This window comes from Strigops habroptila, chromosome 4 (assembly GCF_004027225.2).
Source record: "Strigops habroptila isolate Jane chromosome 4, bStrHab1.2.pri, whole genome shotgun sequence".
NCBI lineage: Eukaryota > Metazoa > Chordata > Aves > Psittaciformes > Psittacidae > Strigops > Strigops habroptila.
In genome coordinates, this window is record NC_046358.1 from 56,186,934 (window position 1) to 56,202,273 (window position 15,340).

The 15,340-nt window shown below is 41.0% G+C and overlaps 1 protein-coding gene across 6 annotated transcripts in view; it reads left to right on the forward strand.

Annotated features, from left to right (window-relative positions):
* Positions 1-490: 490 nt before the first annotated feature.
* ZNF143 (zinc finger protein 143) overlaps positions 491-15,340 on the forward strand; it is a 42,225-nt gene continuing 27,375 nt past the window's right edge. For 4 of the 6 annotated variants that reach the window (XM_030482208.1, XM_030482209.1, XM_030482213.1 and 1 more), the window contains exons 1-3: positions 491-607; positions 13,893-14,023; positions 14,812-14,904. In XM_030482208.1, the coding sequence (XP_030338068.1) occupies positions 13,900-14,023; positions 14,812-14,904 (217 nt within the window). In that variant the 5' untranslated portion in view covers positions 491-607; positions 13,893-13,899. Of the gene's footprint in view, positions 608-3,667; positions 3,724-13,892; positions 14,024-14,811; positions 14,905-15,340 lie in introns of those variants that run through there. The other 2 variants (XM_030482211.1, XM_030482210.1) reach the window with 2 other exon arrangements.

Here is a 15,340-nt window from a genome sequence, read left to right on the forward strand (position 1 = left end):
CGTCTGTGGGGCCGCGGACGAGCCACGGGTCCCCCCGCGCTAGCGCCCAGCGGCCCAGCTCCAGGCGCCCGCCTCCATGGGCCGCGCCGCTCCGGACTCGCCGTAGGGGGCCGGCCGCCCTGCGTGGGGCAGCCGCCTCAGGGTGCGCCCGGGGCCGCACACTCCCCTCTCTCATTTGCTCCCTCCGCGCGGTCCCCACCGAGCGGCCCGCGGCGTCCCCGAGTGTCGCAGCCGGGCGGTCTCCCTGGGGCAGGAAATGGCGCCCAGCTCCCTCGCTCCCCGCTGACGCACTAGCGCCTCGCTCCCAGCTGTACAAAATGGCGACCGCGGCCCCGAACCCAGCATAACAGAGACGCCATGAAGCCGCGGGGCGGGGCCCCGGGCGCCTAGCCAATGGGCATTGGCGCGGGGCCTGGAGGCGGCCAATGGTAAGCGGAGGCGGTGACGCGCCGCGCGGCGAGCCCAATGGGAGCGGCGGTGGCGCCGTGCGCGAGGCCCGCCCGCGCGGCTCGGGGCGGTGCTGAGGCGGGCGGGCGTTGAGGCGGCCGTTTCCTGTCCTGGTGCATGGTGGTCGGACGGAGGAATTGTTGGAAAATTTCTCGGCGAGGTTAGTATATAAATGTGTTTTTACCCAGTGTGCCTTATTCTAACCACCGCCATCTCCGGCTGGGGCTGCCGCGCCGCCGCCGGCCGCCGCCACGGGCCTCGCCCGCCGCGCCAAGCGCAGGGGAGGCGGCGAGGGGCAGCGAGCGGGGGCAGCGCCGGCACCGACCCACACGAATAAAGCCGCGGCTCCGCCGCCCGCCTGCTCCGCGCGGCCCAGCCCCTTCCCTCCCCCCTCTCTTTCACCGGGCCTGCCCGCGCCTGCCCGCCGGCATCCCGCACCGCGGGGCGCGCTGGGCCCGCGCCGCCGCCGCCCCCTCGTCGGCCTGGCCCCCGGGGGGCGCGGGGCGCCCCAGGCCGGCCGCCCCCTCGTGGGTGCGGGGCGCCCGTTAGCCGCTGCGTCAGGGCGGGGAGGGGTGTCCTGGCGCGCACCCTGCCCCGCCGCCACCGCGCGTGAATCTGGCGTTTGATTTAGTTCTACTTTTTTTTTCTTTTTTCCTTTTTTTTTTTTCTTTTTTCCTTTTTTTTTTTTTTTCGTGTCGCTTCCTTTGTGACGGAGGGCAAGCTTGCGAAGCGGCGCTAAAACAATTGTCTCCAGAGCTCGCTCGGCCTAGCGTGCGGCTCCACCCGCGCGCGTTTGGGAAGGAGCAATGCGCTTTTCTCGCACGAAGTTGCTTATTTTTGACGTTGCTGTGTTGTGGTGCCGTGAGCGCGGCTGGTGCCGCGCTAGCGCGGGAGAAGGGCCTTGCACGGAGCTTGTGAAGCCGTCTGGTTTAGTCCATCTCAACTCGGCAGAATACCACGCAAAATAATTTTGAGCGTTCTACAGCTGCTCTTTCTTGTCGTGTCCTTCAGCGTTTCTTGTCTAGAACTTCTGATAGAGCAGGATACCGAGAAGGTGGTTCTCTAGAAAAAATGCCTGCAGTAACGCAAAGATTAATTTTATTTTTTTTTCCTAATGAGGTCTTAAATGCGGTGTTCTTCAAGAAAAAATGATGTGACTTTCTTACTAGTTAAGTTCGCTGTTAAAACAAGCCTACAGTTGAGGAGTTCCAGTTATGTATAAAATCTCTTAAGCGTTTGGTTTGATCTGTCAAAGAATTACACTTGGCATTATGTGCAGAGCGATGCCAGTACTTTTAAGGAACGTTATTCCTGCTTCCAGTGATACCGAAGCTTCAACCTGACAGACTTTCAAAGAAAACGTTTTCTCTTGTTGTGCAGTACTATCAATATTCGGTTTCAGGTGTTGTAAATCTGTTGCACCTCAGAGGAGTATGTGCCAGGTATTTCTGTTATAGCTTCACGGTGATCGTACCTGAAAAATTACGTTTGTTTGTCCTTGACGGGGAGCTTTTTAAGAGAAGCAGTGTCTGTGCAGTAGATTTTAGCTTTGTTGTGTATTTGATGTGAGGCTTTAGAATGGCAGAGTACAATGCAACTGTGTTGATGGCTTGTTTCTTTGTATCTCATGCATTAAAGTATTGAGCTTTCAAGCTGTATATATGTCAGAAGCTATTCATCTGAATCACTGCAGAAAATGAAACTCAGGACTACATAGTCAAATAATATATATGACTGCTTTGGTAATAGATTGCAGCTTAGATGTAAAACATTTTAAACAGTTTTCAGAAATGTATTTCAAATTGCATAACTTACATAAACTATTCTCGTTATTGTAATGAAATAATGTTTCATTTGTAGTATCCTATCTGAGGAAGAGTTATTTTTCCTTATATTGAAGGCTCAAATAAAGTAAACGCTTAAGAAAATGTAAAATTTTCTTTAGCTGGAAAGTCACACGGGCTTCTCTCTGTCATGCCTCTGTAGCATTTGGTACTTAAACATCAAAATACTTCTGTCATGAGCTGGCAATCCCTTTTCTCAGAGGAGACAAGCACAGCAATAATGAAGTGATGAATAGTCCCTCGTAATAGATGCCAAAATTTTTGTCTCTAGAATATCTCAAATGATGTATTGTTTCAGCCCAGCAGTCTGCTGCTGGCCCACGCTTTGCTGTCATGTACCCTCCAGGAGAAGGGGACTGGTAGTGTGCGCGGTGCACAGGTCTGTCACAGGCTGCTGCTGTGCCTGCTCACCCATGGGTCTAGTCCATGTGTGGAGGGAGTAGGCTGAGGGTTCCCTCAGTTCCACTTTGGTGGTGGAAATGGTATTTCCCTGGGCACTGTCTTTTCTGGGCATAGCTTAAAACATTGTGTGTATTCGTATTCATGCAAACTATGCATTTGTCTTAAAATGTGTAGGTTTGTTTTAAAATAAAGCTAAAGAGACAACAGTTTTGAACTGGGTTGCTTCTCTTACAGTGTAATTTGGCTTCATTTAGAGTGCGGGATGTTGATCTTTTCTTGCTTTTGCATGTAAATTTTGGCCTTCAGAGTTTTGGGTTAAAACATGCTCAGCATAGGTGGAGTCTTTGAGAAACATTGTTATTAAATCCTGAGGAGTCTTTAGTTGGCACTTGTGAAACTATTTATTTTCCAAAGCATAGGGCTCAGCTGAATTTGGATGAGTTTCCACACACAAAGCAAACAGCGCGTTCCTGATAATCAGGGCAATTCTTCCAGTTTAAGCATTTTAATGGACAGAATGGAAACACCCGCAAGGAAGATCGAACTCATCTCAGTGCTCTTGGAGTCCCAATTCCTCCATTATTTTCCTGTTCTGCATTTTGACTTGTACCTTCTTCCTTGATCATCCGTGTGATTTCTGCTTCTGATCTTATCTTTTGTAACTTCTGCTGCCTCTGACGTGTACGTATGTACCATAGCATCTCAGGCTAGCCTTTGCCTTTTCTTTGCCACTGGCTTTCTTCCTGTGTTGTTAAATCTCTTGCACGTTTCTACAGCTCAATGGCACACTTCCTGCTCTTTTTGTGTTAATAGGTGGCTAGTTTGGGTTTTAATCTCTTCTGGGCTGGAAGAAAGAGGGCATGAACTGGGTGGTCTATTTCTGTGCCTTGTGCCACAGAAGATCCCAAAGCATGGAAAGAAGGTTTCTGCTTAGATTATGAATCCCTAGGATAGACTGTGATCTGAACAGATGGATCCTCTTCTGGAATCTGAGCATTCAGCTCTGAAATGCAAGTTCCTGTAGATAGAGGTGCACATAGGTATTTTTCTGAGGATGGAGTGAGGAATCGGAGGGAGGTGACTGTCCATGGACACTATGTTTTTGGGGAAGGAGGGGAAGGAAGCCTTACTCATGGCACAATGGGGTTTATGGGGTTCTGCCTCTACCTTAAGTCTGTAACTTGATCTGCCCTTGGTCGTGTTTACTTAAGGGAGTATGGTTTTGGTCCTCTGTGCATCAGGTACTCAAAACCAGAATTGGACTATATTAGTGAATGCTTTCGATGACTTAGTTTGCTAAAATTTTCTGGGTTACACTGCTTTTTTAATTGTATAGTGGGATTGTACTCTGCTCCACCAAGATAATAGTTGTTAAAGAAATTAAATTCTCAGTTTTGAAGGGAATTTACAGTTCCAGCAAGTTCTGTGATAATCAAAGTTGACATCAGTGTTACACTTACAACTGCTTGGTGCTTCCCTCAGTCTACATTTTACTGTCTGCTGAATGTTTTCCTCTGTATACACTTCTTGAAAGGAAAATAGTGTTACCTGCTTAATGCTCTTGGACTTTGTTTCTGATGACAGACTTCTCTAGAACTGGAAGATGGATCTGTTTTTGCAAGTTAATTGGCATTGCCCATACCCTAAGTATACTGAGCTAACATGGCATTACACAGAGTTTCTTAGAATATATACAGAGGTACCATTTTTCAATTTACATTTGTAATTTGGGATAAAGGTTGGCAATCCATTGGCTGTTCATTTAGTTCCTGAAATACAAGCATAGACTAAAACACTGCTATTAACTGTTACGGCTAACACTGATACATTTGTAATGCAGTTATCAGATTACTAATTAACTCATAACCACACAAAACAACCCACTCAGAATTCTCTCTTTTGTTGGCAGTCTCAGTGGATTTGCAGGATTCCAAGGGGCACAGCCGGAATTAATTGTTTTAGTGATGTAAATTAGACACGTTTGTGATTTCTTGACAATTAAAGAGAGTTGGAAGTCTGTTTGACATTACAGTAAAACATTGATAGAAATAGTTGGTCTCATTTCTTTTGGATTTTTAGCCCTTAAGTATTCACCTATTCACCAGACGTGCCTAGTTTTATTTAAAATGTTCACCAGTGTAACTGAAGGGTTTCTGATTTAAGGATTAAGTAGCCTCCTGACATGGTTTGGAAGTTAATGGTATTCATTTGCTGCAGATAGGCATTACTGCTCATTTCTAGGAGTAATTTGAATACAATGCTGACATGCATCATCTGTATGCCTTCTTTATATAGCCAGGACTTTGTGTGTATATACTTGATGGCAAAAGAACAACCCTCCCAAAAGCCAGTAGTTGTAAAAACACATAGGTTCATTGGTTAAGTCTGTTTCTCACTTTGTGACTTCCAAGGGGAAAGTCCACTTGGAATGAAATCTAGTGCTTTATTTCACTAATGTGTGCTAAAAATTATTTAAAGGTTTTTGGTTGGTTGGTTTTGTTAGTTTGTCGGATTTTTTTTTTTTCCTTCAAAGTTTAAAGGTTTTTTTCAAGTATAAAACAGAAAATCAGGTGACCTGTCATAGCTTAAGCTTTTTTCTGATCTGAGGCCCAACATTCATTTTCTGAGTGTGAATAATATAATTATTGGTTTGGGGTTTTTTTTTTCCTATTAAAACAAAAATAACTTATTACCAATCAGTCTGCAGTAAGGAAATGGGGATTGCTTTTAGAAAAGAAGGTAGCCTGAGCATAGATTATACAAGTTTGGCTAAGTTGAGGGAAACTTGCTGGCTTGTTTTGGTAGGTGAGTTACATTATTCCTGTTGCAGTACGCCTGCAAACCGTCTCATGCACACACACACAAGTATTCTGAATCATGTGTGTTTCCAGTCATATTTGAATTTGATGTTTTTATACAGATTATATGTCCCGCTCTCAAGCAAACCTATACAGCAGTGTATTAAGAATAATGGTCTCTTGAGTGCATTGATCAGTGACCAGGTGCATTAGTATACTTTTTTGTACTTCAATAACATTTTCCAAATCCTGGTCTCTCTACCTCTGCAAATGGTGCTCTATGGATCTCAATTGCTTGTTACCTTTCATGCAGGATTTTTGGAATTGGATCTCTCTGAAGACTTCCAGATCTGTTTCAAAGCCCTGGCTCAGGAAGCTGTGCTAGTAGGTGAAGTAGTTACTTAGAAGCGCTGCTGTTGTAATAGTGCTGCCCAAAGCAAATGTGATAATTGAGCTAAGCATGTGCTGGTCCCGGAGCTGCAGCATGAGTTTAATTAGCTTTCTGTCAGCACTTCTGACAGTTAATAAACTGACGGAACTACTCTGACCTCCATTGATTAACCAGTAATTTCTTCTTTGATATGTTCAAGAAATGTGAAGTTAGCAGTCATATTTGGGATCAACCTGAGCCTTCTCCACACTTGTAGGACCTTAGGACCTCTTGGTGGGTGACTTTCTGATCTGTGGGGTTTTTTTGAGTGCCATGTATTCGAAAATCAGAACACTCACACAATGTGAAATGGCACACAGAATGCATGATCTTGTAGTATTAGAGTAAGGACTTGTAAACATTCTTTATTTGCACTGGTTAATACAATTTTTTTTATTTTTTAAATTTTTTTTTAATATCAAATGCAGGCATTGATATCTGGCAATACTTTTAACATTCACAATTTGTAGATGGCATTCACAATGTAAACTGAATGTATGGTGATGACGGGAAAAAGATTGCTGGAACATAAAGTAATTACGTGAGGCTAAATATGGTTCTTGCTGCTCACACTGAAGTCAGAAGAGTTGTTCTTGGTTATGGCATTAATAAATTTGTTCTTGCATTTATATGTTATTTCTGAAGATACCAAACTCTGGCATTGAATGAGTCTTGAACTACATTATAATCAGGGTGTATCTCTGGTGAAAAAGAAAGGTTTCTGCAAAAAGAGTAAAAAGGAGCCTTGAGTTTGGCTGCAAACCTCTATTCTGGGCAGGGAGTCCCTGCAAGTTAGCTGTGCTGCCACTCGGAGGGTATACATCATACTTAGGCAATTGACACTGCTGACAGTCTCAATTAGGTTCTTCAGGGCCAGGGTTAGAGCCTGTGGTTCATAATTCACAACACTTCTTTGCTTTCTAGAAAATAATTGTGTCATTTGCTATTCAACTGTGTATCTTACCCCTTTATCTGAATCCAACTGGTGTTATGAGGTTCTTCGGTAGAGGTTTTTGTTTTATATTTTAGCCTTGTTTTTATCTTATACTACGGAGGATTGGTGTGGTGGAAATTGTTTTTTAATTATGTTTTGCTTGCTTTTACAGGAGACTAGAAAAAATACAGTAAAAGATGTTAAGATTATAGGGGAAAGCATGTAGAAATATAGAAATGTCTAACAGGATTTTTTATTCACTAAAGTCAATTTGACCAATTATAGCATTAAATAAGTGTTTCAGTGCAATGGTAAGATACTGAAAAAGGCAAGGGCTGGTGACGAAGAAAGAAATCCATGTATCATGTATTTGAAGCATTTGATCAAAGCATCCCCAGTATCTGGATATAATTTCTGATCCTGCTACAGATTTCTAGTGTAATACTGGAAAAGATTATCATACAGGTATATATGGGAACAGAAGTGAGACTTTAGAGTTCTGCTATGAGTTTTTATTTCCGAGCTTGCAGCTGTCAAATTACTTTATGTAAGGTATATGTTTGGGTCCTCTAAACAACTTTGGACTGGTCAGTCTTTCAGCTACGTCAGTTGTTTTTTGCACCGAGATCCAGGAGGCTGTAATGCATATTAATTTCCAGTTGAAGTGTGTTTAACCAGATGTTAATTGTAGGTGCTAATTTTGATTTTTCAAATGTTTGTTAATCAGGCTAATTATGTTACTGTGCTGACATTTGAACTTATTTTGGGATCCAGCTTTGTCAAACATGGGAATGCAGTTTTCTAAAATTCCTTAATGGAAGTTTCAGTATTGTGGGGTTATGTGTCACTTGCCATTCTGCTGTCCTGGATTTGTTTTTATTTGTTGTTTTTACAAGTTTTATAAAATTACAATGGTTTTGTACATTACTTAAAGTGTATTAAAAAATAAAAGCAATATTTCTTTTCAAATGAAATGGGTATTTTTTCAGACTTCCCAGTGCTGTCTGCAAAGGAGGGTGAACAATCACAAGGTTGCCAAGTGTCTGGAGTAGCATTTTTTGTCTTTCTTTTCCAGTTCTTTCTTCCTGCACACTCTAGATTGCATTTTACAACCTCAAGTTTTCTTCCATGCTGATATTACAAACTTCATTCCATTTCATGTCAGTCATCTTCTGAGCAGCATCATCTTTCTGGTTGGGGTTTCGTTTGGGTTTTTTCCCCCCCTCTCTAAGGAGTTTCTGCTACTGTCACTGCAGATCTTTTCCGTTGTCCAACAATACAGTGGCATAGTAATTTTTTAAATGGCAAATTCCTGCTATTTTCCAGCTGTTGTTTGCCACATGCTCCACTATATGGGGTCTCTTCATGCTGTCCTCAAGCTGCCGGAGTTCCCAAGTGTCCCAAACCCACTTTGTGCTCCGTGGCAGCATGCCTTCTACTGACTCGTGCTATACTTTCCATCTGCCTAAATCCCACCTGCTTTTAGCTGCTCGATTCCTAGTTTTCAGCAGAGACTGCTGTTTCCAGTTGCTAGATTGAGTTGAAAAATGTATGAAAAATACAAGAGGTGTTCTCTAGATAGGCAACTTGATGAAGTCTTCATGGAAGATCCATTATTTTTAACCAAACTCTCTTCTTTCCCTTCCTCTCTACCCCCCGCCCAGTTTCTGAGTGTTGAAAATTTAAAGCATACTCGAGTTCACAGTTTTTTCTGTTCAGAGAATTTGGGGCTCTTGGTGGGTTTTTTAAATACAAAATTGCACCTATATACTAGGCTGGATGGCATATTTTACCTAGCTAAGTTATACTGGCGGTTTACATTGCTCGTGCAGCTTTTGTCAAAAAGCATAATAAAGTCTGCAGTGTGCATCGTTAACTGCTTTTGCTTTGTAACTAGCAGTGCGAGACTTGTTTCAGCATCACTTCTTGTGGCTGGCTGTTGCTTTCACTGTTTTCAGAGATTTTTCAGTCCAACCATGTTCTGTCTCGGGCTGAATTTTTTATGGGAAGTATCTTAACCATCTTAAAGGATGGTAAGATTTTCTTAGCATGAATACCACAGGTGTGTTTTGGTGACTAATCATTTCAGGAATGCAGTTTGCATTACTGTCCTTGCGAAAGTCTTCCAGAATGTCATCATTAACGTGCCTTTGAAAACTGCAACTTGTGTATCATCTGTGAAGATTTGCAAGACTTCAGAAAGTCAAGTCTCAAGTTTTCACTCCAGTGAGCGCCTCATGACTAAGCCTGTACTTGCTTCTTTTCCGTAGGACAGCTCTTGAGATTAAGTAGAATACACGTGCACCAATCTTGTTGAGCAGCCATCCAAGGCCCCACCCCAGGTCTCATGTATTTTCCTAAAAATGGATGCTTTCAGCTGCTTGTTGACTAATGAGGTGCAGTACTTGAAGTGGGTAAAGGAAATGTTTCTCTCCTAGGTTCTTGCTGACAAAATTCCTGGCAGGCAAGAGGTTTAAAGAAAAAGCTTAGTGATGCAAATGCACAGAAATAAAAGCAATGAGGTGGATTAAGGAAAGAAGATGGTGAGATTTGGATTGGAAAAAGGATGAAGGCAAATTTGCTGGAAGCTGAGGAGAAAGCAGTGTATAAGCCTGTTAGCAGAAAAGAGGGGGAAGAGAGTGACTAAAGCTGAGGTAAGGGAATTTGGTAAAAATTCTCTTGAATTTGGTGAAAATTCACTTGAATTTGGTGAAAACAGACTGGTTTCAAAAAAGCAAGGTCAATAAATAGAAGTATGATAGGAGGCTAGATTTGCAGGATGGATGATGTACCAAAAGCATGGTGATACTGTTTTAAATGTATGCAATATCAAAATGCTTAGATACCACAGAACACTTTAGGTTGGAAGGGACCTCCAGAAGTTAACTATTTCATCCCCAATCAGTGCAGGTCTGTTGAGACCAGGCTGCCCAGGGCTGTGTCAACTAGAGTCTTGAATGCCTGCGAGGATGGAGAGTCCCTAACCTTTCCTGGCAGTCTGTTCCTGTATGTGACCACGCTTAGAGGAGAGGTAAAAAAAAAAAAAAAATAACACCGTGGCAGCAACATCTCTGTGGTAGCGTGACCCACTTCTCTAATACATAGGCCTTTACATCCCCTTACTTTACATCCCCTTTGGTTCTTCCCCCCTCCTTTTCCTCAGCACTCACAGCCCTGTCTGGTTAGCCTGTCCTCTCCACTGGGCAGGAAGAAAAGAGGCTGAAAGTGAGTAGCACATCCACTTTTGGCTGAGGGTGTTCCTCCCTGCACAGCAGAATGGCAGAGCAAAACTGCTGCATCACCAAAGAGTGAATGAAAGCTGGGGTTTTGCTGTTCGGGAGTGCGACAGCCTCTGTTACAGGGGATGTGCTTCTAAGATGGGTCTGAACATGAACTGTCTTGAGACAAAGAGGCAGGAAGGTGGTAGACAATGGTGTGATAGACATGTAGAGCAGACCACCAGTAAGACAAGACTTGGGAACTAGTTGCAGAAGAAGTTCGTTCGAACATGGGAGTATTCTAGGTTATTTTGACAAGGAGAATGGAATTATATTTGAGAAGAGGGGTGTGCTGGAAATTTGATTCCATGATAGGACTGGCTGAAGAAGGAAACTGGTGCTTCAAGGAGAAGGGATGGAGCTGGGGATAGGAAGCTAGTGGAAGGACAAAGGATTGAGAAGAGGGTATACTGGAAGGAGTAATTTTAAGGGAGTTGGAACTGGGAGAAAGCAGTAACAGTTTGTGTAAGTTACAGCACATGGTTGTCCAGATCATCTGAAATAGATGGAAGTATTCTGCTGTGCACAGCTGCAGTTCACTCTGATTTTATTTTTTTTCACTGTTTGATAACTATTAATCAGCCACACTACAATAACAAACACTGTTAGATCATTTAAACTAATACTTTTGCTCCTTTAGTCCTTGAATTTATCTTGCATTAGATTTCTTTTTCTTCCAAAATAGCCATTGACCTTTTAAGCGAATGGTTCTGCTCTGACTCTTTCAGGACCTCGTAGTTGTCTGTGTTGACTGGCTTCCTCTCCACTTCCCCAAAGTTGAGAGAAGAGGCATAAGCCCTGGAGGAAGGATATTATTCTATTTTAAAGGTAGATAGTGTATTAAAGATGCTGGGGGCTTCTTGAAAGATACTTAGTGCGTGAGAGGGAATACTCTAAAGTAGACCTGAGCTGAAAGGCTTTTGAGATGCAGTCCCTGCTGTTACTGTAGCCTTTCTTCAATGTGTGAAATGGTCTACCTGCTTTGCAGCCTACTTTTATGAGGTGTCCTGAAAATTGAATGGAATTGAATGGAAGACACTGACAACACAGAACACTGTTAGCAGTAACAAAGACAGACATTCTCTGCACCACTAGCACCTGATATGGTAATGACTTAATTTAACTTGCTAGCTACGAGCTGGCAGTACCTCCAGAGCAGCAGTCCCTTAGAACTGATCTGGAATAAAATTTTTCTTTGTTGGTGCTAGTTTACTTTTTTAACTGCATCCGTTTTCTGATTTTATTTGCTGCACAGTACATGAGTGCTGAGCGTAGGGCCACTTCAGTGCTTGTTTAAGCTCATCCTGTAGCTGCAGCATGTCCTATTTTTGGCTTACGAATGAAGTGTGTTCTAAGTAAGCATTTTGTCCCTATTTTGAGATGGGGAGATAAATGAGTAATAGGGAAAGAAGTTACTAGTCCAAAGTCACTAATATGGAGATGGCAGAGGAAGGGGTTGCACTCAGGATCTCTTAAGTCTTCGTACAATTCCTTGTCCCTTATAGTATCTATAAAAAAAGTAGCTATTTCATTTTCTTTAGAAACATCTAGTATAAATGCAATTTAGTCTGGATGGCTTCTCTGTGCTGGCTCTTTTTCTGTTTTATTACATCTCTTTTAGAGACCTCATTTTCTATGAAAGGTTCATGTCTTTTATGACCAAAAGGTTGCTGGGAACATGAACTTCCCATCTTCCCTTGGATCTCTCACACCTCTTTTGAATTATATTTTGGTTTCTATCTTAACTGTGTCTTCATTTTAATGCTTAGAGTCGTGTAAGGTGCTCACTTTTTATTACAAGTCTATATTTTAGTTAATGTTTCAGCTATTATGTAGGATTTTAATCTTAGAAGGCGTATTTCTTACTGAATTGGTGACTGATCATTAGTAGCATTTTTTTCCTATATGATTTTCAATGTAGCATGTGAAAAAAACCAGGAGGCTTAAAACCTTCCTAAAGTTACACTTTTAATTTTCTTGAATAGACTGTACCTATTCCATTAACTGGTCTTTTAACAGTTAACCAAACTGTCCATAACCTTCTCATACATGCCAAGTCGTTTTAGACTCCAGGTCAATTTCAAGTGATGTGGGTACTTGGTATAACATCACATTAAAAGTTGGCAGGGTTTGGGCCATAGTGACCCATCTGCTTTGTGCACAGCACTCAAAGCACTTCAGACAGCAAAAGCAGCAGAGCTGCAGCAGCTGGGTGTGGGTCCACTTTTTCCCAGCTGAGACTAAGAAACTTACATAGCTGCCTGCTTCTCTAGGAGATCGTCTGGTTCATAGTCACTCGGATGTATTTGGAAAATATTGCTCGGGTATAATTTTCGACTCCTAAATTAGTGTATCAAACCTTTTAAATACTGCAGGTATGCTGTAGTACCCAAATGGTCTAATTTTGCTTTCGTTATTCTTTAGTTTTGATGTAAGCACAAGTTTCTCAGTGGCCTTTGAGATCATTGATGAGTTGCTTGTTCAAGGTCAGGTTTCTGGATTCTAGAGGTAAAAGCAGTTTAGCTTTTTAGAAATGTAAGTGAATTAAAAAATGAGATTATTCTTCTCAGCCTTGAACTATAAATCAGCAAGTCATAGAACCATACTAAGATTAAAAGCTTTGATTTGTTTATCTGTAACCTTTTTGTGAGATTATCTAACTGCTTCTTATTGTAAGAAAAACTCTTGACTATCAAGGGATTGTGGTGGGGAGAAAGTTGCCTTAATGCTGTGTAGCCTAGATTGCAATTCCGTGTGATTTCTCTCACCTCCCTTTCATCTGCATATAAGTGTATGTTACATTAACTAAAGGGCCTTCAGAACTCGGTGACTTTTTTATTGTTGTTGTTGTTTTTTAGGGGGGGTTTCTGTGTTGGTCGTGCATATCCTCTCCTGCCCTCCTTGCACGTGGTGTAAACCAACATCTGAGTTAGTAAAATGCAATGTTACATATTTCCTTTATAGCTTCTTAATCTAATAATATCAAAAATTAGTAATCGCCTTTCAGGTTCAATAGACTTCTTAATCTCCCGTATGGAAACACACCTGGGTACAAAATTGGGTATCTAAAGGGATGGCTGTGTCTGGTACTATGAGATGAATGCAGTCGCTCACAATCCTGTTGCCTTATTAATACATTCTGTCATGAGATACTTTATTATTTTCAAGGAGGGATTTTTTACTGTTTTATTAATTTTTTTAAACCTAGAAACCTTCCTGGAAAGTTTAGGTAAATAATTGGATCATTCACTCAGACTTACTAATAAAGTGTGTATTTCCCAGCATGCAGTAGATTCTAAACCTCTTACGGGCACAAGGGAGATGTTTAATTTCTTTAGTTAAAGCCCTGCTGTTGTCATGGGTGACCGTGGTGAATTGTCAGCTTTATTTTAATTCTGGGGACAAAAAGATATCATTACTTATACCATCATTACTACCATTATTCTTTATACATTGGTTGAATAATTCATATTTAACTGAAATCTAAATGTAGTTGATGTACTTCAATTTAGTAACTGCTACCTGAAATTCTCAACAGCTTAGTTAATTGAGGTGATAATATTTACCTATTTCATATCACTTTTTTTTTTCCTGCTGAAGCATTTTTCAGGTAAGTCAATCATTCACTGCATCTTCTTATCTGGAATGTAACATAAAATATTTGTAGCAGCTGTATAAACATCTAATAAAACTTCAATTGTCTTTTACTTCTGGTTCTGTATCTAAATTTTCTCTCTGTGTTTTGTGAATACTTTCTAGGTAGACAATGTTATTAGCTCAGATAAATCGAGACTCTCAGGGAATGACTGAATTTTCTGGAGGAGGAATGGAGGCCCAGCATGTGACTCTGTGTCTAACAGAAGCTGTAGCTGTGCAAGGTGAATCTCCAGGTTAAAATCTCTTTACATTGTTATTTTTTTTTCTCTGCTTGAAATTTAGATAAAACTCTAAACCCCACGCAGTGTATTCTAAATGAAAAATCTAACAGAAATTATTCTTAGTTAACTGAGATTAAGTTCACTAGTTCTGAAATGAAATGATATATTAAGGTAATAGGAGTATAAATGTGCCAGAGTAGGAAATATAGAATCTGACTTTATTCTCACTATAGTTTTACTGGTTTATCCTTTGTAACTTCCTTTTATATCTAAGTATGTATTAAACAAGTTGAGTTTTAAAACAGATTGCTGATCTAGGATTGTTTTAAACTTGATGTTTTCTGACAGCTTCATTATGATTTTACATGATTAAAAACTTTTTCCTGAATCTGTGTTTTACTCTACAGAGATTTGTGTTATTAATGACAGGTAGTAGAGTGCAAAACAAAGTCATCAATGCAAGTATATATATTGTTATTGCACTGCTGACATACGTGGCCTAATCATGATTTCTCCTAGAACCTCAGCTTTGTAGTTATTTAGTCAGTGTCATGTAACTTTTTTAGTTAAGGAAAGTAACATTGTAGCTGTCATTTTTACAGAGCAAATCTTGAACATAAGACCCTGGTGTATGTTTAACTTTCAAAAAAAAAAATAGAAAGCAAGTAAGACCTATTTCCTATTATTATTTTTTAAATAATTATGCTTTAAAGGGATGCAATTGTTTCTAGAGGTGGGTAAGTTGTGATATTTAGGGTTTGATACTGGTAATAGTGAATATTAACTTTTTTCCTTGCTAGATGGCGACAACTTAGAAAACATGGAAGGTGTAAGTTTGCAAGCAGTTACCCTTGCTGATGGCTCCACTGCTTACATACAGCACAATTCTAAAGGTAGGTAAATGACTAGAAGCTGATTGGTATTCAAGTCAGATTTCCCTTTTTGACGCTGTCTTTGGATTGTAAACCCCTTTGGATTGTAAAGTCAGGCAAAATCTGTACAATGTTTATGAAGTTCCAATTCCAGCTGGGAATTACAGGTATTACAGTAATACTGTAAAATAAGTATTTATTTCTGCTACTAGTAAGATGCAGTATCAAATGTGGAACATAAGTCAAACAAAAGAGATGATCTTTACACTTCAAACCCAAATATCAACATTCTACCTACTAGATGGGACATCAGGCCTTTTCCAGTTTTTTATCCCAGAATTTTAAAACCTGTGTATAGTTATATTGTACTTAGTCTTTACCAAACATTATTTTTTTGGTGATATTTTATTGATATTTTAATCCAGAAAGTACCAACTGTGTGTTTAAACTGTGATGG